The sequence below is a fragment of the Hyperolius riggenbachi genome, chromosome 4 (genome assembly GCF_040937935.1).
Source record: "Hyperolius riggenbachi isolate aHypRig1 chromosome 4, aHypRig1.pri, whole genome shotgun sequence".
In the NCBI taxonomy this organism is placed as follows: Eukaryota; Metazoa; Chordata; class Amphibia; order Anura; family Hyperoliidae; genus Hyperolius; species Hyperolius riggenbachi.
The window spans coordinates 9,650,470-9,675,105 of NC_090649.1; the positions used below are offsets into that span (position 1 = coordinate 9,650,470).

General features: G+C 51.1%; 1 protein-coding gene across 5 annotated transcripts in view; it reads left to right on the forward strand.

The window, feature by feature from the left end:
* The window catches only part of LOC137571121 (zinc finger protein 544-like), a 119,433-nt gene that overhangs the window by 47,532 nt on the left and 47,265 nt on the right, over nucleotides 1–24,636 (forward strand). For all 5 annotated transcript variants that reach the window (XM_068279833.1, XM_068279834.1, XM_068279830.1 and 2 more), the window contains exon 8: nucleotides 12,824–12,922. In XM_068279833.1, coding sequence (XP_068135934.1) covers nucleotides 12,824–12,922 — 99 coding nt within the window. The remainder of the gene's footprint in view (nucleotides 1–12,823; nucleotides 12,923–24,636) is intronic.

Sequence of the window (24,636 nt, forward strand, 5' to 3'; positions counted from 1 at the left end):
CCCCGGGCTCCTCTGCGCCCCGGGCTCCTCTGTGTTCTGGGCTCCTCTGTGTTCTGGGCTCCTCTTTGTCCTGCGCTCCTCTTTGTCCTGCGCTCCTCTTTGTCCTGCGCTCCTCTTTGTCTTGCGCTCCTCTTTGTCCTGGGCTCCTCTGTAACCCTGGGCTCCTCTGTTACCCTGGGCTCCTCTGTTACCCTGGGCTCCTCTGTTACCCTAGTCTCTTCTGTGTCCTGGGCTCTTCTGTGTCCTGGGCTCTTCTGTGTCCTGGGCTCCTCTGTGTCCTGGGCTCCTCTGTGTCCTGCGCACCTCTGTGTCCCGGACTCTTCTGTGACCCCAGGCTCCTCTGTGTACTGGGCTCCTCCATGTCCTGGGCTCTTCCATGTCCTGGGCTCTTCCATGTCCTGAGCTCCTCTGTGTCCTGAGTTCCTCTGTGTCCTGGGCTCCTCTGTGTCCTGGGCTCCTCTGTGTCCCGGGCTCCTCTGTGTCCCGGGCTCCTCTGTGTCCTGAGCTCCTCTGTGTCCTGAGTTCCTCTGTGTCCTGGGCTCCTCTGTGTCCCGGGCTCCTCTGTGTCCTGCACTCCTCTGTGTCCCGGGCTCCTCTTTGTCCTGAGCTCCTCTGTGTCCTGAGTTCCTCTGTGTCCTGGACTCATCTGTGTCCCGGGCTCCTCTGTGTCTCGGGCTCCTCTGTGTCCTGGGCTTCTCTGTGTCCTGGGATCCTCCGTGTCCCATGCTCCCCTTTGTGCCGGGCTCCTCTGTGTCCTGAGCTCCTCTGTGTCCTGAGTTCCTCTGTGTCCTTGGCTCCTCTGTGTCCTGGGCTCCTCTGTGTCCTGGGCTCCTCTGTGTCCTGGGCTCCTCTGTGTCCCGGGCTCCTCTGTGTCCCGGGCTCCTCTGTGTCCCGGGCTCCTCTGTGTCCTGCACTCCTCTGTGTCCCGGGCTCCTCTTTGTCCTGAGCTCCTCTGTGTCCTGAGTTCCTCTGTGTCCTGGACTCATCTGTGTCCTGGGCTCCTCTGTGTCCCAGGCTCCTCTGTGTCTCGGGCTCCTCTGTGTCCTTGGCTTCTTTGTGTCCTGGGATCCTCCGTGTCCCATGCTCCCCTTTGTGCCGGGCTCCTCTGTGTCCTGGGCTCCTCTGTGTCCCGGGCTCCTCTGTGTCCCGGGCTCCTCTGTGTCCCGGGATCCTCTGTGTTTTGGGCTCCTCTGTGTCCCGGGCTCCTCTGTGTCCCGGGCTCCTCTGTGTCCCGGGATCATCTGTGTCCTGGGCTCCTCTGTGTCCTGGGCTCCTCTGTGTTCTGGACTCTTCTGTGTTCTGGGCTCCTCTGTGTCCCGGGCTCCTCTGTGTCCCGGGCTCCTCTGTGTTCTGGGCTCCTGTGTGTCCTGGGCTCCTCTTTGTCCTGCGCTCCTCTTTTTCCTGGCCTCCTCTGTTCCCCTGGGCTCCTCTGTTCCCCTGGGCTCCTCTGTGTCCTGGGCTCCTCTGTGTCCTGGGCTCCTCTGTGTCCTGGGCTCCTCTGTGTCCCGGGCTCCTCTGTGTCCTGAGCTCCTCTGTTACCCTGGGCTCCTCTGTGTCCTGGGCACCTCTGTGTCCCGGACTCTTCTGTGACCCCAAGCTCCTCTGTGTACTGGGCTCCTCCATGTCCTGGGCTCCTCTTTGTCCTGAGCTCCTCTGTGTCCTGAGTTCCTCTGTGTCCTGAGTTCCTCTGTGTCCCGGGCTCCTCTGTGTTCTGGGCTCTTCTGTGTCCTGGGCTCTTCTGTGTCCTGGGCACCTCTGTGTCCCGGACTCTTCTGTGTCCCGGACTCTTCTGTGTCCCGGACTCTTCTGTGACCCGAGCTCCTCTGTGTCCCGGGCTCCTCTGTGTTTTGGGCTCCTCTGTGTTTTGGGCTCCTCTGTGTCCCGGGATTCTCTGTGTTTTGGGCTCCTCTGTTTCCTGGGCTCCTCGGTGTCCTGGGCTCCTCTGTGTTCTGGACTCTTCTGTGTTCTGGACTCTTCTGTGTTCTGGGCTCCCCTGCGTCCCAGGCTCCTCTGTGCCCCGGGCTCCTCTGTGTTCTGGGCTCCTCTTTGTCCTGCGCTCCTCTTTGTCCTGCGCTCCTCTTTGTCCTGCGCTCCTCTTTGTCCTGCGCTCCTCTTTGTCCTGCGCTCCTCTTTGTCCTGCGCTCCTCTTTGTCCTGCGCTCCTCTTTGTCCTGCGCTCCTCTTTGTCCTGGGCTCCTCTGTAACCCTGGGCTCCTCTGTAACCCTGGGCTCCTCTGTTACCCTGGGCTCCTCTGTTACCCTAGGCTCTTCTGTGTCCTGGGCTCTTCTGTGTCCTGGGCTCCTCTGTGTCCTGGGCTCCTCTGTGTCCTGCACACCTCTGTGTCCCGGACTCTTCTGTGACCCCAGGCTCCTCTGTGTACTGGGCTCCTCCATGTCCTGGGCTCTTCCATGTCCTGGGCTCCTCTTTGTCCTGAGCTCCTCTGTGTCCTGAGTTCCTCTGTGTCCTGGGCTCCTCTTTGTCCTGGGCTCCTCTGTGTCCCGGGCTTCTCTGTGTCCCGGGCTCCTCTGTGTCCCGGGCTCCTCTGTGTCCTGCACTCCTCTGTGTCCCGGGCTCCTCTTTGTCCTGAGCTCCTCTGTGTCCTGAGTTCCTCTGTGTCCTGGACTCATCTGTGTCCCGGGCTCCTCTGTGTCCCGGGCTCCTCTGTGTCTCGGGCTCCTCTGTGTCCTGGGCTTCTCTGTGTCCTGGGATCCTCCGTGTCCCATGCTCCCCTTTGTGCCGGGCTCCTCTGTGTCCTGAGCTCCTCTGTGTCCTGAGTTCCTCTGTGTCCTGGGCTCCTCTGTGTCCTGGGCTCCTCTGTGTCCTGGGCTCCTCTGTGTCCCGGGCTCCTCTGTGTCCCGGGCTCCTCTGTGTCCCGGGCTCCTCTGTGTCCTGCACTCCTCTGTGTCCCGGGCTCCTCTTTGTCCTGAGCTCCTCTGTGTCCTGAGTTCCTCTGTGTCCTGGACTCATCTGTGTCCTGGGCTCCTCTGTGTCCCAGGCTCCTCTGTGTCTCGGGCTCCTCTGTGTCCTGGGCTTCTCTGTGTCCTGGGATCCTCCGTGTCCCATGCTCCCCTTTGTGCCGGGCTCCTCTGTGTCCCGGGCTCCTCTGTGTCCCGGGCTCCTCTGTGTCCCGGGATCCTCTGTGTCCCGGGCTCCTCTGTGTCCCGGGCTCCTCTGTGTCCCGGGCTCCTCTGTGTCCCGGGCTCCTCTGTGTCCCGGGATCCTCTGTGTCCTGGGCTCCTCTGTGTCCTGGGCTCCTCTGTGTTCTGGACTCTTCTGTGTTCTGGGCTCCTCTGCGTCCCGGGCTCCTCTGTGTCCCGGGCTCCTCTGTGTTCTGGGCTCCTGTGTGTCCTGGGCTCCTCTTTGTCCTGCGCTCCTCTTTTTCCTGGCCTCCTCTGTTCCCCTGGGCTCCTCTGTTCCCCTGGGCTCCTCTGTGTCCTGGGCTCCTCTGTGTCCTGGGCTCCTCTGTGTCCCGGGCTCCTCTGTGTCCTGAGCTCCTCTGTTACCCTGGGCTCCTCTGTGTCCTGGGCACCTCTGTGTCCCGGACTCTTCTGTGACCCCAAGCTCCTCTGTGTACTGGGCTCCTCCATGTCCTGGGCTCCTCTTTGTCCTGAGCTCCTCTGTGTCCTGAGTTCCTCTGTGTCCTGAGTTCCTCTGTGTCCCGGGCTCCTCTGTGTTCTGGGCTCTTCTGTGTCCTGGGCTCTTCTGTGTCCTGGGCACCTCTGTGTCCCGGACTCTTCTGTGACCCGAGCTCCTCTGTGTCCCGGGCTCCTCTGTGTTTTGGGCTCCTCTGTGTTTTGGGCTCCTCTGTGTCCCGGGATTCTCTGTGTTTTGGGCTCCTCTGTTTCCTGGGCTCCTCGGTGTCCTGGGCTCCTCTGTGTTCTGGACTCTTCTGTGTTCTGGGCTCCCCTGCGTCCCAGACTCCTCTACGTCCCGGGCTCCTCTGTGCCCCGGGCTCCTCTGTGTTCTGGCCTCCTCTGTGTTCTGGCCTCCTCTGTGTCCTGGCCTCCTCTGTGTCCTGGGCTCCTCTGTGTCCTGGGCTCCTCTGTGTCCCGGGCTCCACTGTTCCCCTGGGCTCCTCTGATGGCCCGATGTTGCCCGGGTATGTATTTGGCTGGTGTTGGCTCCCCCACTTTTTCTAACCCGAACAAACAATTACTCAATTACATAGTTTGTAAGCTTTGTGGTCTTTGGCATCAATAATTTGCATTGAAATGAAACAGATCTGATTGACGGTAGCTCCACCCCCTTTTCTGAATTTGAACCCCAGTCACCCAATGACCGACTGTATCAGGTTTGAGGCTTGTGCCATTAATATTGCAAGAATGGCATCAATTAAATATTCCCCTTGAAAATCAATAGGTGAATTTTGATTGGCTTTTGTAGGCTCCACCCACTTTTCTGAATACTAATCCCAGTCACCCAGTGACCAGCTGTGCAAAGTTTGAGAACCCTACCATTAACAATGTAAGAATGGCTGCAGTTTACATTTTCCTTGTGAAATTTGTGTTTGTCTCCACCCACTTTTTGGTTATGGGAATAAAAAGTATCCTATACTTTATTCCAGATAAAATTTCACTCACACCTGTTCAGCCATTGTTGTGTAATCAGTAATAAACTTTCACATTTATTATATTAGTGAGATACAGGGGTTGGACAAAATAATGGAAACACCTAACATTTTTGCATCATAATCTTTGAACATGTTTTAAAGGAGTTATCAGGGAAAATTAATAAAATAAGTGCTACTTACCCGGGGACTTCCTCCAGCCCCAAGCTCCCAGCATGTCCCTCGCCGCAGCTCTCCTCGCAGCCGTTCGCCGCTTGCTCCCGGTGCCCGGCGATGACGTCAGGCCAACCTCCAGGTAGCTCTGTACTGCGCCTGTGCGAGCGGCGCTGTCAATTACTGCCACGTGGGCCGGAGCGGACTGCGCAGGCGCAGGGCTACTACCACCTGCACAGTCCGCTACGGCCCATGTGGCGGTGATTCACAGCGCCGCTCGCGTAGGCGACCTGGAGGTCGGCCTGACGTCATCGCCGGGGACCGGGAGGGAGCTGCGGCGAAGGACATGCTGGGAGCTTGGGGCTGGAGGAAGTCCCCGGGTAAGTACCACTTATTTTATTCATTTTCCCTGATAACTTCTTTAAGCAATCAAAACTTGACATATGTTAAATGTTTTTATTTATTATTTTTAGTATTTGATATGTTTAATTAAAATAATAGTTTTTTTTACAGATCTCTAAACCAAAGTTGGTTATAATTTATAAAAATGGCAGATCTCTCAGACTTTCAAAGAGGCCAAATTGTTGGTGCTTGCATGGCAGGCGCTACTGTAACAGAAACTGCGCGAATGCTTGGCATTTCAAGAGGTACTGTCTCAAAAGTAATGACTGCTTTTCAAAGAGAAGGAAAAACGACCTCCGCAAGGCACAGTTGTGGCCGAAAGTCTAAGTTGTCTGAGAGAGCCCGTCGGACTTTAAAGTGAAGGTTCAGGGAGGGGATTAAAAAAATAAAAATAAATTTCCACTTACCTGGGGCTTCCTCCAGCCCGTGGCAGGCAGGAGGTGCCTTCGCCGCCGCTCCGCAGGCTCCCGGTGGTCTCCGGTGCCCGACCCGACCTGGCCAGGCCGGGCTCTTCTGCGCTCCATTTCCTGGGACTTCTGCGTCCCACGCCGGCGCGCTGACGTCATCGGACGTCCGCCGGGCTGTACTGCGCATGCGCAGAACTACTGCGCGTGCGCAGTACAGCCCGGCGGACGTCCGATGACGTCAGCGCGCCGGCGTGGGACGCAGAAGTCCCAGGAAATGGAGCGCAGAAGAGCCCGACCTGGCAGCCGGCCTGGCCAGGTCGGGTCGGGCACCGGAGACCACCGGGAGCCTGCGGAGCGGCGGCGAGGGCACCTCCTGCCTGCCACGAGCTGGAGGAAGCCCCAGGTAAGTGGAAATTTATTTTTATTTTTTTAATCCCCTCCCTGAACCTTCCCTTTAAATCGAATTGTTAAAAAAGCTTGCAGGCTCCTAAAATTACTGCAGAGCTGAATGAACACCTACAGAACCCAGTTTCCACAAAAACTGTTCGTCAAGAGCTGCACAAATCTGGATTCCACGGAACAACTGCAAAGAGAAATGTTTCAAAGTGTTTAGAGTGGTGTAGAAACCACCAGAATTGGTCCCTCGTGCAGTGGAAAAATGTGATTTTCTCTGACGAATCATCGTTTACCTTATTTTTGACCTCCGGCCGAGTGTACGATTGGAGACAGCTGAAAGAAGCATTTCATCCAGACTGCCTTCCCAACTGTAAAACATGGCGGGGGTTCTGTGATGATCTGGGGTGCTATTTCTTGGAAATCCACTGGGCCAATTATTTCCCTTCATGGAAGAATTAACAGCCGAGACTATGGCCTCAATTCACTAATCAGTTTAGACTAGCCTATTGATGGTTTTTAGTCTACTGATGGTTTGGTCAGTTGCATCAAAGGGGAATTCACTATTACCAAATGTTTTAGACCTGGTCTAAACCATTTGGTAATTAGGTGGGTAAAGCAGGGGAAATGATCAAAAGATGCAATTCACAAACAAGTAGCTATGACTGACATCCTTCTCTGGTGAGCTCTCCTCTGCATACATACTTTGCATCTGTGAATTGTGTAATTACTGAATGTTAGACCAGGTCTAAACCATTACACCAAACCATCAGATTAAAAACCATCTGTAGAGTAGTCTTAAAGGACTTACGAGGCGAACACACGAAAAAAAGTTAATTACCTTATGGCCATTGCAGTGGTCATAGCAGACTATCAGCGCCTGGCCTGTCACTGTGTGGCCCTCTGTTAGCATTATCCAAGCTGTAGTGCAGGCCCCGACCCTGCCTAGGGTCGCCTTATCAATTTGCGATCAAAATCGCCGCTTTAAAAAAATCCTACGTCTGCGCAGTTCTTAGCCGCTAGTGCGGCTGCGCAGGTTCTCTGGCCTGTCCCCGGCCCGTCCTCGCTCCCTTCACTCAGCTCTGTACGGCATGTGGGCGTGCCCGCACGGCCGCCCACATGACTGATTGAGGGACAAGTCAGCCACGCCCCCTCAGCCGAGACAAGCAGCCCTGAGCATGGGGAGACGTGACTTGTCCCTCAATCAGTCATGTGGGCGGCCGTGCGGGCACGCCCACATGACGTACAGAGCTGAGTGAAGGGAGCGGGGACAGGCCAGAGAACCTGCGCAGCCACACTAGCGGCTAAGAACTGCGCAGACGTAGGATTTTTTTAAAGCGGCGATTTTGATCGCAAATTGATAAGGCGACCCTAGGCAGGGTCGGGGCCTGAACTACAGCTTGGATAATGCTAACAGAGGGCCACACAGTGACAGGCCAGGCGCTGATAGTCTGCTATGACCACTGCAATGGCCATAAGGTAATTAACTTTTTTTCGTGTGTTCGCCTCGTAAGTCCTTTAACTGTTTAGTGAATTGAGGCCTATTTAGGAATTTTGGGCGACCAAGTTCATCCTATGGTTCAACAACTGTTTCTGGAGGGGAATGCCATCTTTCAAGATGATTATGCCCCAATCCATACAGCTAGAATTGTTATAGAATGGCCACCACAATCCCCAGAGCTCAACATTATTGAGCATTTATGGTCGTTATTAGAAATTCAAGTAAGAAGACGATTTCCGCCGCCATCGTCTCTAAAATAACTGGAGGGTGTTTTAACTGAAGAATGGGCTAAAATTCCTTTGGAAACAATTCACAATTTGTATGAATCAAAACCTCGGAGAATTGAGGCTGTAATTGCCGCAAAAGGTGGAATTGCACCATATTATAATATATTTTGTTGATTTTCAAGGTGTTTCCATTATTTTTGCCATTCCCTGTAATTACAAACATATAGTTCCTGGCCAGGAAGCTGACACTCTACCCCACAGGTGTCAAACAGAGGGGCCCGTGGGCCGAATGCGGCCTTCCTTGCCATTTTATGTAGCGCTTGAGAGCTACAAATGCACATCATTGTAAGTAGCGATAGAATAACGGCACACGGCCTTCCCATCCAGAGGGCTCACCGGTGACAATGCTGCTGGTTGAAATATTGTCGGTTTGAGGTATTGTGCAGCAACAACCTATGAAACCTCACAGCAAAGTGACCATGGGGACACTCTTGCCATCCAAACCCCCTCGTGTGGCAGCTTACCAATAACACTATACGGGAGGAGACGCTTGGCAACCTGCCTTGGGCCACATTTAATCCTGATGCGTTTCTGCCGAAGCAGCACTGGGCCAGATAAATATTAAACTGCTCCACTGTGCTACTCTGCAGAAGGGGAGGAGCTAACCCCCACGGTCGCTATAGTTACACCTCTTAGCTTGAGACGGTTCAATAAATGTTAAATCTCAATAAACAATTTGAACTGCGACTTAGACCAGGTTATAGAATTTGGCCCCTTACATGATTGAGTTTGACACCCCTGCTCTACCCTGTCAGGCAAAAAATTGCAAAATTTGGATAAAAACTTTTTGTTTGTCAAAAAAGAATCTTCCAAAGACAAAAAGATCAGAAATTATAGAAGATCATATGATTTGACAATAATGGCAATAGATATATAATGTGCTTTGTTTGTAAAATTTTCAGACAAAAACACTAGTCCGTTTCAGGTTAGATTTAACCCTTCATCAGGCCTTTACAAAGCAAGAGGAAATCTCCGAAAAGACACACAAAATACATAGCTTTAAGATGATCTTGGGCATCTGTTCCATCCAGATACACTTCTGCACCTTCCCGTTGGCCAACAAGTGAATCCCTGAGCTGCTAAGTCAGGAGTGCACAATACAGCCACCCTGGCCTTTCATTGCCAACGTGAATGCCCCAGCATGGCATCTGTATAGTAAGAGTCACCGGAGCCCCATATCAGCTGGGTTCCAGCGTGTAGCCCTGCCACCTTGCAGAAAAAGGCCTCTACCTTTTCTATATCTGATATAGGCCAGGGCCATTTTCTGTACGGGAGCAGATCTCTGCACCGGAACCCAGCTGATATGGGGTTCCAGTGAATCTTATTAAATAGACAATGGGCTTGATTCACAAAGCGGTGCTAACTGTTTAGCACGAGTGTGCTAAACAGTTAGCACGTGAAGTGCCGTTCGCGGACTTTTACACATGCAAAGTGCCGCAATTCGCACGATCACAGACTTTTGCGCGCGCAATTTGCCACGATTCGCATGAATCGTGGCAAATTGCGTGCGCAAAAGTCCGCGATCACACGAATCACGGCACTTTGCTCGCGCAAAAGTCCGCGAACGGCACTTCACGTGCTAACTGTTTAGCACACTCGTGCTAAACAGTTAGCACCGCTTTGTGAATCAAGCCCAATGTGTTGGGACACTCAAAGTTTTACGCATTAGCGTACCTTTGTGTTTTTTTATGTACACCAGAGATGCATTTTAAAGAGAACCCGAGGTGGGAATTTATTATGCTACTGGGGCACAGAGGCTGGTTGTGTACACTAACACCAGCCTCATGGTGTGCCTCCATGTCCCCCCTGTGCGCCGCTGTACCCCCGCAGTGCTGCGTGTCGCCAGCACAATATTTACCTAAGCCTGTCTGTCAGCGCCGCTCCCCCGCCTCCTCCACATCGGCGCTACCCGCCCGCGTCACTTCCCTCCAATCGGAGGACACGGGCGGGTAGCACTGATGCGGAGGAGGCGGGGGAGCGGCGCTGACAGACAGGCTTAGGTAAATATTGTGCTGGCGACACACTGTGTGTCGCCAGCACTGCGGGGGTATAGCGGCGCACAGGGGGGACATGGAGGCACACCAAGGGGCAACAGAGGCTGGTGTTACTGTGCATAGCCAGCCTCTGTGCCCCACTAGCATAATAAATTCCCACCTCGGGTTCTCTTTAAACTGAGGATATTGTTGTAGAGTAGCAGTTAACCACAGGATTATTAAAGAGAATCTGTAACAAAAAAAGTTCCCCTGGGGGGGTACTCACCTCGGGAGGGGGAAGCCTCAGGGTCCCAATGAGGCTTCCCCCTCCCCTGTAGCTGCAGGCAGTCTAGCGCTGGCTCCCCCAAAGTGTCCTGGAATCCTCCCTCGACAAGCCTGACAAGCGCTGATTTATTACCTTCCCTGGCTCCAGCGGGGGCGCTATTGCGCCTCTCTGCACGGAGATAGGCGCCTGCGCAGTAGAGCGGGCCGACAGCGATCGGCTATTTCCGCCTATCTCCGAGCTGATACTGCACCTGCGCTGGAGCCTGGAAGGTAAATATTTACATCCCCGCCGTTCCGGGAGCTTTATCTCCGCCTCCGTGGGACACAGGAGGACGGGGGAAGCCTCAATAGGATTTGGAGGCTTCCCCCACCCGAGGTGAGTACCCCCCAAGGGAGGTTTTTCTCATTACAGGTTTTCTTTAAGAAAGTCCAGGCAAGATGTCACAGACTAAAAAACCAGTATTGTAAAATTGTAAAATGCAGTACATATATACAACATTTATGTTTGTCCCAAGAGACAGATTTCTCTTTTGATCAAATCAAATTGTAGAGATATCTGTCGGCTGCACATACACCTCAGACTGATTGCCGATCAATATTAGCATGAAATGTATCAGGAATCGGCCTAGGGCTACCACCTGCTTGGCCGACCCCAAGTGTAAATGCCCCCCTCCTCCCCAAGTACCCGTGGGGTGTAAAATCTCACTTATCCTGCTACTGTGACCCCCGGCCTCCGCTGCCGTCACCCGCGTGTCTGCCGTCGCACCAAGCATCACCACGTGGTCCTTCACGCATCTGGTGCCACATGGGGTGACCACAGAGGGGGCGAGAGTTGCAGCAGTGGGACAGGTGAGAATCTTTGTCTTTGAAATTGTTCGAATCATCAATCAGACGTGCGTGTTGCGGCACCAGTTTTTATCCAGTTCAATAAAATGATCAAATCGGATGGCCGATCGGTCCGCCAAATCGCTTGATGATGTATGGTCATCTTTAGACTTAGTGATGTTGTGGGCTTAATCTGATCTTCAGAGTCTTACTTGCAAGTGGTCTCCTCACCAGTTATTAGCTGCTGCTTAGTGTAGCAGTCACAGATGGACAGAGATGTTGGTGGAATGTTGCTTACACATTGTGATACTTCCGTAAACCTAGGTAGACAACATCACCTCCCAGACAGTGCAACCTACAAGACGAAGACACAGATAGGTAGACAACATCACCTCCCAGACAGTGCAACCTACAAGACGAAGACACAGATAGGTAGACAACATCACCTCCCAGACAGTGCAACCTACAAGACGAAGACACAGATAGGTAGACAACATCACCTCCCAGACCGTGCCACCTACAAGACGAAGACACAGATAGGTAGACAACATCACCTCCCAGACCGTGCCACCTACAAGACGAAGACACAGATAGGTAGACAACATCACCTCCCAGACAGTGCAACCTACAAGACGAAGACACAGATAGGTAGACAACATCACCTCCCAGACAGTGCAACCTACAAGACGAAGACACAGATAGGTAGACAACATCACCTCCCAGACAGTGCAACCTACAAGACGAAGACACAGATAGGTAGACAACATCACCTCCCAGACCGTGCCACCTACAAGACGAAGACACGGATAGGTAGACAACATCACCTCCCAGACAGTGCAACCTACAAGACAAAGACACAGATAGGTAGACAACATCACCTCCCAGACAGTGCAACCTACAAGACGAAGACACAGATAGGTAGACAACATCACCTCCCAGACCGTGCCACCTACAAGACGAAGACACAGATAGGTAGACAACATCACCTCCCAGACCGTGCCACCTACAAGACGAAGACACAGATAGGTAGACAACATCACCTCCCAGACCGTGCCACCTACAAGACGAAGACACAGATAGGTAGACAACATCACCTCCAGGCAATGCAACCTACAAGACGAAGACACAGATAGGTAGACAACATCACCTCCCAGACCGTGCCACCTACAAGACGAAGACACAGATAGGTAGACAACATCACCTCCCAGACCGTGCCACCTACAAGACGAAGACACAGATAGGTAGTCAACATCACCTCCCAGACCGTGCCACCTACAAGACGAAGACACAGATAGGTAGACAACATCACCTCCCAGACCGTGCCACCTACAAGACGAAGACACAGATAGGTAGACAACATCACCTCCCAGACAGTGCAACCTACAAGACGAAGACACAGATAGGTAGACAACATCACCTCCCAGACAGTGCAACCTACAAGACGAAGACACAGATAGGTAGACAACATCACCTCCCAGACAGTGCAACCTACAATATGAAGACACAGAACATTTATATTGCACTTTTCTCCTGCTGGACTCAAAGTGCCAGAGCTGCAGCCACTAGGGGGCACTCTATAGGCAGTAGCAGTGTTAGGGAGTCTAGCCTATGGACTCCTCACTGAATAGGTGCTGGCTTACTGAGCAGGCTTACAATTTTCAACCATGTGGCTGATCACCACCGATCCCTACCACCCATATTGGTGGCTTCTTCCTGTTCTGTGTTCATCGGTTCAGTGAAGCGTTTGCCATCTGAATTGCGTAGTTCAGCCACCCACATGAATGAGCTGTAGGAATAGTATTAAGTGAGGTTCTATATCAGGGCTAGTATAGGATGCTCTGATGAAGAACCCAATGTACAAAGCTAGATTTACATTTTATGTTCTTATTTAGGGATGGCATTCATCATCTGGTATGTTTTATAACCAGTGTTTGCTCATTATAAACATCTCGTTTGGCATTCACCATCTGGTATGTTTTATAACCAGTGTTTGCTCATTATAAACATCTCGTTTGTCTGTTTTTTTCCAGGGCACTTAACCTCCCAATCCATCAAGCAGGAGAAACTAGACTACGTCAGAGTATCGGTGGGAGGACGCAACTCTGACAGTCCAGCAGCCACCACCAGAGGTGAGGCATTGGACCGTTATTTATAATGAAGCCCTCTTATTGGAGCTTGTGGAAACATCTGGAAACATCTGGAATACTCATTTGATAGCATGCCACAAACTAATGTGACTGTGTATGTGGGGAGAATATACCATAAACTACTCCGAAACGTAAAGGTCCTATCAATATTAAAACATAACCCTTATTGAGTCAATTGCTAAGATGGTTTTGCAGAGGCAAAATAAAGCACTATCATTGTACCAGTAGTAATGTGTGCCGTGATGTCTACTAAATGTGCAGACCGCGTCCCCCCATGCCTCAATGCTCTTCCTCCTGCCGGCTATCAGGCAGCCAACAGCCCTACCCATCCTGCTCCCCAGTGGACAGCTGCACACTAGCAAGGTGCCCCCTCCATACCACAGAGGAGCCCGGAGGTGTTTGCTTGGGGGGCAGTAAACAATCATACAACACATGTTTGCTGTCAGTGGAGGTAGAGGAAGAGGTACATACTGCCACAGTACACATTTGCACAGGGGGAGGGGAAAATACACTACTTTACCAGTAGTGTACCTGAGTATAAACCAATATTTTTCTCGGGCGGGGCGTGGGGGGGGGGGGGGGGGGGGCATTTTGGGAGCAAAGAAATCTTGGTTTATATACAAGTATATACGGAACATAACTAGACTAGACATAACTAGAATACACTCCCATTATCCAACATGTTTCACCACACACTTAGGGCTTTGTCAGGGGTGCATTATAATCCGTGCAGTAACAAAACAGGGAGGGCCTCCCCCCACCAACATGCATAAATATACAATATCAGATAAAGTGCCCAGGATCTGAACATATTAATTGGCTTGGTGTTGGATGATATGAGTGTGTGTGCGTGCGCACGTGCGCATGTGTGTGTGATTATGAAATCTTGGTCCTAGGTTAGGTCTAATAATGAAATCTTGGCATCAGGTGTGCTGCGATAATGAAATATTGGCCTATGTTTGGATGGTGTGATGGTAAAATTTAGATGTTAGGTTAGCTGTGATGATGATATCTTAGCTTCAGGTTGGGTCTGAGCATTTAATTTTCAGAATCAGAATCAGAATAGTTTTATTTCGCCAAGCATGACTGGGTCGCGCTCGGAATTGGGTTTGGCACAATACATAGCTCCAAGAGGTGCATAGGCAGAAAGCAGGGAAGAGCATTACAATACAGTAGGGACATGGCAGTAAAAAAACATCGTACTCAAAAACATATTGCACTCAGGAAAGAGGAAATGTATGTACACAAATATACAATCAGAAGTATACATTCAGCGGCCGCATGCATATTTCCAGTGTGCTGCTGGAGTCAGGGCAGGGTGCAGGGACAAAGTCCAGTCCGTTAGGGGTGGTGGCAGGTTGCTTTGAGAAGCGCATTTAATTCCAGTCCTCTACTGTTTCGGTGGTAAGGCACAGGTAGAGGGCGGGAGAATGCTAAGGGAGTTCAGGAGGCTGACGGCTGCAGGGAAGAAGGAGTTCTTGTGTCTGGTGGTCTTAGTTGGGATGGCTCGAAGTCTCCGGCCCAGTGGCAGTGGGGTGAAGAAGCAGTGGCCTGGGTGTGAGGGGTCACTTGCGATCTTCAGTGCCCTAGCACGCAGTCTTGTGTTATGCAGGAGGTCAAGTGAAGGCAGGGGTCTCCCAATGATCCTCTCCGCCGACCTGATGGTCCTCTGTAGTTTGTGTCGGTCCCTGGCAGTGGCTCCCGCATACCAGACCAGGATGGAGGAGCAGAGGATCGATTCAATGGTGGCGGAATAGAAACATGTTAGGATCTCCTGTGGCATGCCGAACTTCCGCAGCTGGCGGAGGAAGAAAAGCCTCTGCTGGGCCTTCCGCTGGGTTGCCATAATGTTGGCCTTCCAACTGAGATCGCCGGAGATGGTGGTGCCCAGGAGGCGAGCACAGGGCACTCTGGCCACCTCAGCACCGTCAATGTGGATGGGAGGCGGAGTGGGAGCAGACTTTCTAAAGTCAATTATTAGTTCAACAGTTTTGGCTGTGTTGAGCACCAGCCTGTTCTCTGTGCACCAGTGGCATATACTCTCGACCTGCTGCTGATACTCCTGGATATTGTCCTTGGTGACAAGGCCAACAATGGTGGTATCGTCTGCAAATTTTATGGCTTTGACAGAGTCTGCCGTGGATCTACAGTTATTTGTGTAGAGGGAGAACAGCAGCGGGGACAGGACGCAGCCCTGGGGTGCCCCAGTGTTGGTTGTCATTTCTCTGGAGTGGATGTCCCCCAGTCTGACAACTTGGGATCTCTTGGTAAGAAAGTCCGTGATCCATAAGCGTAGGGTGGGGTGAACCCCAAGTGTAGCCAGGACATTCTGAAGGATGCGTGGGCATATAGTGTTAAAAGCTGAGCTGAAGTCCAGTAGCAGAACTCTGGCATACGCATCTGGTCTGTCGAGGTGGTTAAGGATGTATTCCAGACAGAAGTTAAGGGCGTCGTCAGTAGACCTGTTTGCCCTGTAGGCGAACTGGAGTGGGTCCAGAAGGGGCAGGGTGGATAGCTTGAGGATGGATAAGACCACTCTCTCTAGTGACTTCATGATGACAGACGTCAGGGCCACAGGCCTGAAGTTGTTGAGGTCAGAGATGCCCTGTTTCTTTGGCACGGGTATGATGGTGGACCTCTTGTAGCACGCAGGGACTCTACCCTCAGTCAGTGACTTTCTGAAGATTGCAGAGAGAATGGGAGCAAGTTGCCACGAACAGGTCTTGAGGCAGGCTGGAGACACACCGTCAGGGCCCGAGGCTTTCCTGGCATTTAGCTTAGAAAGGAGGCGCTGGACGTCTGCCTCACCCACCTCCAGATGGAGTGGGTCCACGCTACTAGGGTCGCTATTCGCGTGGAGTGCTGGGATGGTGGGAGGTGGTAGGTGTCCCCCGTGCTCAGCCTGTCTCTCGAACCTGCAGTAGAATTTGCTTAGTTCTTCGGCTAACTCGGAGCTGGGTGGTGCGTGTTGCGGTGGGGGCTTGTAGTTGGTGGCGGTCTTGAGGCCTAGCCACACTGCTCGTGAGTCGTTCGAGTGCAGGTTCTGTTTCATCCTCTCAGCGAACTCCTTTTTTGCGGCTCTCAGCTCTCATTTCAGAGTGTTCCTTGCCTTCCTGTAGTTCTCCTGGTTGCCCTCCTTATGTGCCGCCTCCTTGCTTTTCCGCAGTAGCCGTAGCTTGTTGGAGAACCACGGTTTGTTATTGGGGTAGACCTTGAAGAATTTGGTTGGGACGCAGGAGGCTTCACAGAAGCTGATATATGAGGTAACGTTATCTGCCCACTCGTCCAGGTCAGGGGCTGCCAGGGCTTTCCAGTCCGTACAGTCAAAGCAGGCTTGAAGGTTGAGCTTAGCCTCGCTTGACCATACCTTTGAGGACTTCACAACCGGTTTAGTAGATTCCAGGAGCCTCCTGTAGGTGGGGATGAGATGAACAACGCAATGGTCCGAGGAGCCAAGCGCCGCCCCGGAGGTAGCCTTGTAGGCATCCTTAAGTGGTGTGTAGCAATGATCGAGTATGTTCGGGCCTCTGGTGGGACAGGCAACATGCTGATGGTAGCGTGGCAGCTCTTGTCGGAGATTTGCTCTGTTGAAGTCCCCCATAACGATTAACAGTGAGTCTGGGAGGGATGTTTCCCACTGCGATATGATGTCGCTGAGAGTACTCAGGGCGGATTTGACATCAGCGTCGGGGGGTATGTACACTCCGACAAGGACATAGGAGGAGAACTCCCGTGGTGAGTATGCCGGCCTGCAGTTCACTATTAGAAGTTCTAGGTCCGGGGAGCACCTCCTTTCGAGTACTGGTGGGGAGGGGCACCATGTGGAGCTGACATAGAAGCAGATGCCCCCACCTCTTTTCTTCCCAGAGAGGGCAGGGTCACGGTCCCCACGTATGAGGCCGAAGCCTGGGAGGAGTAGGGCGTTCTCCGGGATGTTCTCATGCAGCCAAGTCTCCGTGAAGCATAGAACTGGGGTGTTCTTCCCCAGTTCCCACCTGCCGCAGAGGAGACGTAGTTCATCCAATTTGTTAGGGAGAGAGCGGACATTTGCCAGGAGAACTGAGGGGATGGCTGACCTCAGGCCCCTCCTCTTGAGTCTCACGCGAGCCCCGCCCCGACAGCCCCTTCGACGCCAGCCTGCTCTGGGCCAAGGAGCAGAGTCCAGGACTTGTTGGATGTAGTTCCGGACCAGGTTTGGCAGGAGCGTGTTTTGCTCTCAGGTTTGGTGTCCTGATGAAATCTTGGCCTCGGTTGATGTGATCACAGAATCTTGGCCTCTAGTTGGATAAAATAATGAAACTTAGCATTAGGCCGGGTCTTAGAATAAAATTTTTCCTTAGGTCAGGTCAAAATTTGGAATCCAGGCCTCAGGTTCTGTATGATGATGAAATGACCTCTGACTGAAGAAACTTTGGCCTCAGGTTGGATATTGGGAATGGTGATACAATCTTGGGTTCAGGTGGTGTGTGATGATGAGATGTGGGCCTTAGTGCATATGTACTGTTGGATTCTGGGTATGTGACGTGGTGTGACAATGGAATCTTGAATTCCAGGTGATTGTTATGATGAAAATTTGGCTTCATGCTATATTTGGTAATATAACCTGAGTTTCAGGAATATGTGTGAAGATGGATTCATGATCTCAGGTTGTGTGTGATGATCACCATAAATCCTGGCCTCTGGTTGAATGTGATCATGGAATCTTACCTTCTGGTTGGTATGATAATGTGATCATGAGACATTGGCCACAAGTTGAGTGTGATGGTGTAATCTTAGCTTCTGCTTGGTGTAATAATGCGATCTTGAGACATTGACCACAAGTTGAGTGTGATGGTGTAATCTTAGCTTCTGGTTGGTGTAATAATGTGATCATGAGACATTGGCCACAAGTTGAGTGTGATCATGGAATCTTAGCTTCTGGTTGGTGTAATAATGTGATCATGAGACATTGGCCACAAGTTGAGTGTGATCATGGAATCTTAGCTTCTGGTTGGTGTAATAATGCGATCTTGAGACATTGACCACAAGTTGAGTGTGATGGTGTAATCTTAGCTTCTGGTTGGTGTAATAATGTGATCATGAGACATTGACCACAAGTTGAGTGTGATGGTGTAATCTTAGCTTCTGGTTGGTGTAATAATGTGATCATGAGACATTGGCCACAAGTTGAGTGTGATGATGAAATCTTAGCTTCTGGTTGGTGTAATAATGCGATCTTGAGACATTGACCACAAGTTGAGTGTGATGGTGTAATCTTAGCTTCTGGTTGGTGTAATAATGTGATCATGAGACTGTAACGATCGGTGTCAGCACGCAGAGAGAATCTGATTATTGGTGATCTGCAGTATTACCAAGAATACAGATTATACCTGATCATTGATGATCTGCAGAATCACCGATAATCCAAGTATAACTAACCTCTGGACACCTTTATAGTGTGAGTGTTTGGTGCAACAGTAATGACTTTGAGTAGGACCACCTGAGGGGCAGGTGGTCTTTGGCAGTATGGGCGATACCGCCTTTAGGGAAGCAAAACCTTCCAGCAGCCTGAGATCTCCAAAGGGGTGGAGTCCCAGGCAGAAAGTAGGAAGGACCTGTGAGTGAGTGACACCTGAAAGGTGGATGTCACTAGCAGGTCTGGAGACTATCTCCGAAGGAGAGAGATAGCTCTCAAGGTCGGGCAAGCCAGGTCTGCAACACACAGACAGACAAGGTACAAAGACAGAAGGCTGATTCTGTATCCAAAGGCAGGCAGGATTTGGCAACAGATAATCAGATATGCGTAGGTACCGAATCAGAAAGCAGAGGGATAGTCAGGAATGCAATAGGTCATAACAGATATCAAACAATGCCTAGTCTTGGGTGTGAGGTCCGTGGTCTCTACACCCCGGAACTAGTCTGGAGTATAATATGATGGTACAGAGTATTCCTAGACTTGGGTGTGAGGTCCGTGGTCTCGACACCCTGGAACTAGTCTGGAGTATAACACAATGATGTAACGATCAGTGTCAGCACACAGAGAGAATCTGATTATTGGTGATCTGCAGAATCACCAATAATACAGATATAGTACTAACCTCTGGACGCCTGTATATATCGTGAGTGTTTGGTGCAACAATATTTACTTTGAGTAATCCACCTGATGAGCAGGTGGTCCTTGGCAGTATGGGCAACACTGCTCTTTTGAGAAGCACGAGAACCTTCCAGCAGCCTGAGATCTTCCAAGGGGTGGAGTCTCAGGCTGAAGGTAGGAAGGGCCAGTAAGTGAGTGAAGCCTGAAGGTGGATGTCACTAGCTGATCTGGAGACTATCTCCTAAAGGGGAGAGATAGTTCTCGAGGTCGGGCAAGCCGGGTCGGCAACACACGACAGACAAAGTACAAAGACAGAAGGCTGATTCGGTATCCAAGGCAGGCAGGGTTGGCAACGGATAATTAGATATGCGTGGTACCGAATCAGCGATCGGAGGGGTAGCCAGGAAAGCAATAGATCATAACAGATATCAAACAATGCCTAGTCTTGGGTGTGAGGTCCGTGGTCTCTACACCCTGGAACTAGTCTGATGTATAACAGAATGATAACACAAGTTCCCTAATCTTGGGTGTGAGGTCCGTGGTCTTTACACCCTGGAACTAGTCTGAAGTATAACAGAATGACAACACAAGTTCCCTAATCTTGGGTGTGAGGTCCGTGGTCTCTACACCCTGGAACTAGTCTGATATATAACAGAATGATAACACAAGTTCCCTAATCTTGGGTGTGAGGTCCGTGGTCTCTACACCCTGGAACTAGTCTGAAGTATAACACAATAATAACACAGTTGTAATCTGGCTCAGTGTGAATTCCCAGGTCGTCCTGGTTCAAACACACTGTAGGATCTGACTAAGGTCTAAGTGCTTCCACGTAGTGTTCGCAACGGCAGACAACTTGTGACTGTCCAGCAGTAACTATATATAGAGTAGCGCTCTCTGGCGCCACCCCTAAGTGATAGACCAATAGCCACTTGCTCTGAGGTCAGCTGACCAGCCTGGTCAGATGATCCCCCCTTGGCCGTCATAAAAGTTCTGCCTCTCAGGGCGCGCGCGCGTATTCCTGAATCTGTGTGAACTAACAGACCCAGCCACACCAGACGCATGCTGCTGCGTGCAAACCGCCGCACTGGACGCGGAACCAGCCGCCTTGCTATCAGTACACACGGCGGCTTTTCCGCGTTCTCTCACAGTACCAGACGCATGCTTCTGCGTGCAAACCGCCGCGCTGGACACGGAATTAGCCGCCTTGCTGTCAGCACACGCGGCGGCTTTTTTGCGTTCTCTCACAAATGATAACACAGAGTCCCTAATCTTGGGTGTGAGGTCCGTGATTTTGACACCCTGGAACTAGTCTGGAGTATAACACAATGATAACACAGAGTCCCTAATCTTGGATGTTAGGTCCGTGGTCTCGACACCCTGGAACTAGTCTGAAGTATAACAGAATAACACAAATAATACACAGAAGTAATCTGGCTCAGTGTGAATTCCCAGGTCCTCCTGGTTCTAACACACTGTAGGATCTGACTAGGTGTGAGCGCTTCCACGTAAGTGTTCGCAACGGCAGACAACTTGAGACTGATCAGCAGTGACTATATATAGAGCAGCGCTCTCCAGTGCCACCCATCAGCTATCAACCAATAGCCACCTGCTTTGAGGTCAGCTGACCAAATAGGTCAGCTGATCCCTCCTCGTTTGTCATAAAGGTTCTGCCTCTCAGCGCGCGCGTGCGTATTCCTCAACCTGTGTGAACTAACAGACCCAGCCACACCAGATGCACGCTGCTGCGTACAAACCGCCGCGCTGGACGCGGAATCAGCCGCCTTGCCGTCAGTACACGCGGCGGCTTTTCCGCGTTCTATCACAGAGACATTGGCCACAAGTTGAATGTGATCATGGAATCTTAGCTTCTGGTTGGTGTAATAATGTGATCATGAGACATTAGCCACAAGTTGAGTGTGATCATGGAATCTTAGCTTCTGGTTGGTGTAATAATGTGATCATGAGACATTGGCCACAAGTTGAGTGTGATGGTGTAATCTTAGCTTCTGGTTGGTGTAATAATGTGATCATGAGACATTGGCCACAAGTTGAGTGTGATCATGGAATCTTAGCTTCTGGTTGGTGTAATAATGCGATCATGAGACATTAGCCACAAGCTGAGTGTGATCATGGAATCTTAGCTTCTGGTTGGTGTAATAATGTGATCATGAGACATTGGCCACAAGTTGAGTGTGATCATGGAATCTTAGCTTCTGGTTGGTGTAATAATGTGATCATGAGACATTGGCCACAAGTTGAGTGTGATGGTGTAATCTTAGCTTCTGGTTGGTGTAATAATGCGATCACAAGTGTGATGGTGAAATCTTCACCCCAAGTTAGGTTTGACAAAATATTTGTTTTAAGCCTCCTACACACGCCTGACTAAAGTTGGCTTCGTTGTCCAATAATGACTGCCTCAGTCAACAGTCGGGAGTGTGTACAGAAGCCCCCGACCAGCGACGGCTGCTCGGCAAGCGATCTGCCACGTGACTCAACTTGGCCAAAGGAGGCCCAACTTCTTTGAAGACGCTGCTCCCCCACCTGACCTGTGACGTCATCCACGCACACTTCCATCGCCCCATCGCCTCCCCCCAGCATAGCAATAGAATGTGTTGTCAGCTAAAGAGGCACCCAAACCTACAACTGCTACAGGCTTAGGCACTTTGTTGTTGACCTGAGGAAGCGGGCCAGTACCTGTGAAACGCGTGGTCTTTTTGGTGCTTCATTAAAATTATTTCTACCCATATGGTTTGTCCATTCATGGAGGTAATGTCTAACTACTCCTATACCTTATGATTTTAGAGAGTTATATTATAGGCGCCTCCTACAGGTTTTCTCAGTTGTTTTCAGCTACACGGCTGAATCACATCTGTACAGGCTGGCCCAGTGATGTTGCCCAGGGGGATTGGGTCCTGATCCCGGGCAGACGACATCAGTTGTTAGGCATGTACGCACCTTTAGGTTGGGTGTGCCAATTAAATCTGTGCCTTCGTTTGTGATTATGAGGTGTTGATGAAATCTTGCATTTAAATAGGTTGTACTGTGAAAGTCGAAATGTTAAGTTGGTTGTAATTGTGAACCTCGGGTTGAGTGTGCGGATGGGTGAAATCTGTCTTCAGGTTGGATGTGATGTTGAAATCTTGAGTGGCGATAAATATGAATGTTGACATGAATGGGATTTTGAAATCTGGATGTTAGGTGGTTGTGATGCTGAAATCTAGGCCTTAAGTCGGGTTTACCAATTTAATTTCGGGCCTTGAGTTGAGTGTGATAATATAATATTTGCTCAGAATATGTATGCTGTTGAAATCTTGAAATCAGGTTTAGTATGGTAATTACATTTTGGCTTCAGGTTGGCGTACATGGTACACCAACCGGTAGCGTAACCAGCCACTGGTGAGCGGGGCGCATGGTGAGCGGATTGATGGCTCTCCGTGCTGCCGCTCAAATTCCCGGCAGTGTTAAATACTTCCCCACCTCCGAGACGTAGCATCTCAGAGGAGATGTAATTCATGGGTCCAGTGTTTGCGGGAACCCCAAATTACCCTTGCGCGGGGCACACATGAAAGCATTAATGCAATAGCGCCGCCAAGCTTTGGTGCCAAGAGCAGAAACCACCTCCTTCGTCAGGTTGGGTGTGATGAGGAAATCTTGATCTCAGGTTTGGTGGTCCTTCCTGGTTGAAGGAGGAAGTGTGCGTAGTGAGTCTTGCAACGCAACCAATAGGACGCGTGCAAGCTATTTGGAGCGCACAATATATGACGGACTTATGGTTATATAACCCCTTGTTTCCCCGCCGCACAGCGGAGGTAATTAAAGAGACTCTGAAGTGAGAAAAATTTGATATTGTTACCTGCTAGTATGCATAAGCATTATGGTGAGAGGTCAAACGCCTCATTCCAGCGGCAAAACGAGGGTTTTATTACCACCCAAATCCCGAGGCAAACATCCATGACCTTACAGGTTGTGGATTTTGCTGCCCGGGGAGGCAGAGCTTAGCGCTGCAGCTCTGCCTCTAATGAAGACAATCTGTGCACAGATCTCCGCCTCTCCCCGCCCCTCTCTGTGAAAGAAGATTGAGAGTGGCGGGGAGAGGCGAAGATCCTGAAAGAGGCAGAGCTTAGCGCTGTACCTCTGCCTCTACTGAAGTCAATCTCCATGCGAATCTCCCGCCTCTCCCCGCCCCTCTCAGTGAAGGAAGATTGAGAGGGGGGGGGGGGGGAGGCGGCGATCAGTGGGGATTGACTTCAATAGAGGCAGAGCTACAGCGCTAAGCTCTGCCTCTTTCAGGATCTTCGCCTCTCCCAGCCCCTCTCAATCTTCTTTCACAGGGAGGGGCGGGGAGAGGCGGAGATCCGCACGGAGATTGTCTTCATTAGAGGCAGAGCTGCAGCTCTAAGCTCTGCCTCCCCGGGCAGCAAAATCCACAACCTGGAAAGTCATGAATGTTTGCCTCGGGATTTGGGTGGTAATAAAACCCTCGTTGGAATCAGCATTTCACCTCTCCTCATAATGCTTATGCATATAGCAGGTAAAAATATCAATTTTTTCTCACTTCAGAGTCTCTTTAACCTCCTTAGCGGTAACCCCGTGTGTGACACGGGGTAAGCCGCCGGAGGGTGCCGCTCAGGCCCTGCTGGGCCGATTTACTTAATTTTTTTTTTGCTGGACGCAGCTAGCACCCCGATCGCCGCCGCCGCGCGCCCGATCGCCGCTATCCGGTGCGGCGCGCGGCCCCCCCCCCAGACCCCGAGCGCTGCCTGGCCAATCAGTGCCAGGCAGCGCCGAGGGGTGGATCGAGTCTCCCAATGACGTCCCGACGTCGCTGACGTCATCCCGCCCCGTCGCCATGGCGACGGGGGAAGCCCTCCAGGAAATCCCGTTCTTTGAACGGGATTTCCTGATCGGTGATCGCCGAAGGCGATCGAAGCGGGCGGGGGGATGCCGCTGAGCAGCGGCTATCATGTAGCGAGCCCTCGGCTCGCTACATGATAAAAAAAAAAAAAAATAAAAAAAAAACTGCTGCGCTTCCCCCTGGCGGTATTTTTCATACCGCCAAGGGGGTTAAAGAGAATCTGTATTGTTAAAATCGCTCAAAAGTAAACATACCAGTGCGTTAGGGGACATCTCCTATTACCCTCTGTCACAATTTCGCCGCTCCTCGCCGCATTAAAAGTGGTTAAAAACAGTTTTAAAAAGTTTGTTTGTAAACAAACAAAATGGCCACCAAAACAGGAAGTAGGTTGATGTACAGTATGTCCACACATAGAAAATACATCCATACACAAGCAGGCTGTATACACCCTTCCTTTTGCATCTCAAGAGATCATTTGTGTGTTTCTTTCCCCCATGCACTGAAGTTTCAGGCTGCTCTTTTCTTCCTGTAAACAGCTTTGCCCTTGTTTGTAATTCCTCAGTATGTGAAAGCCCAGCCAGCTCAGAGGACGATTTATCCAGCTTGTAAAAAGATAAGAGAGAGAAGAGAGAAGCTGCTCTAATCCTAAATAACACACAGGCAGTGTGCATAAAGGGGAGTTCATAGCAGAACCACAACACTGAAGAACTTGGCAGCCTTCCAGACACAGGCCGACAAGTCTGACAGGGGAAAGATACATTGATTTAT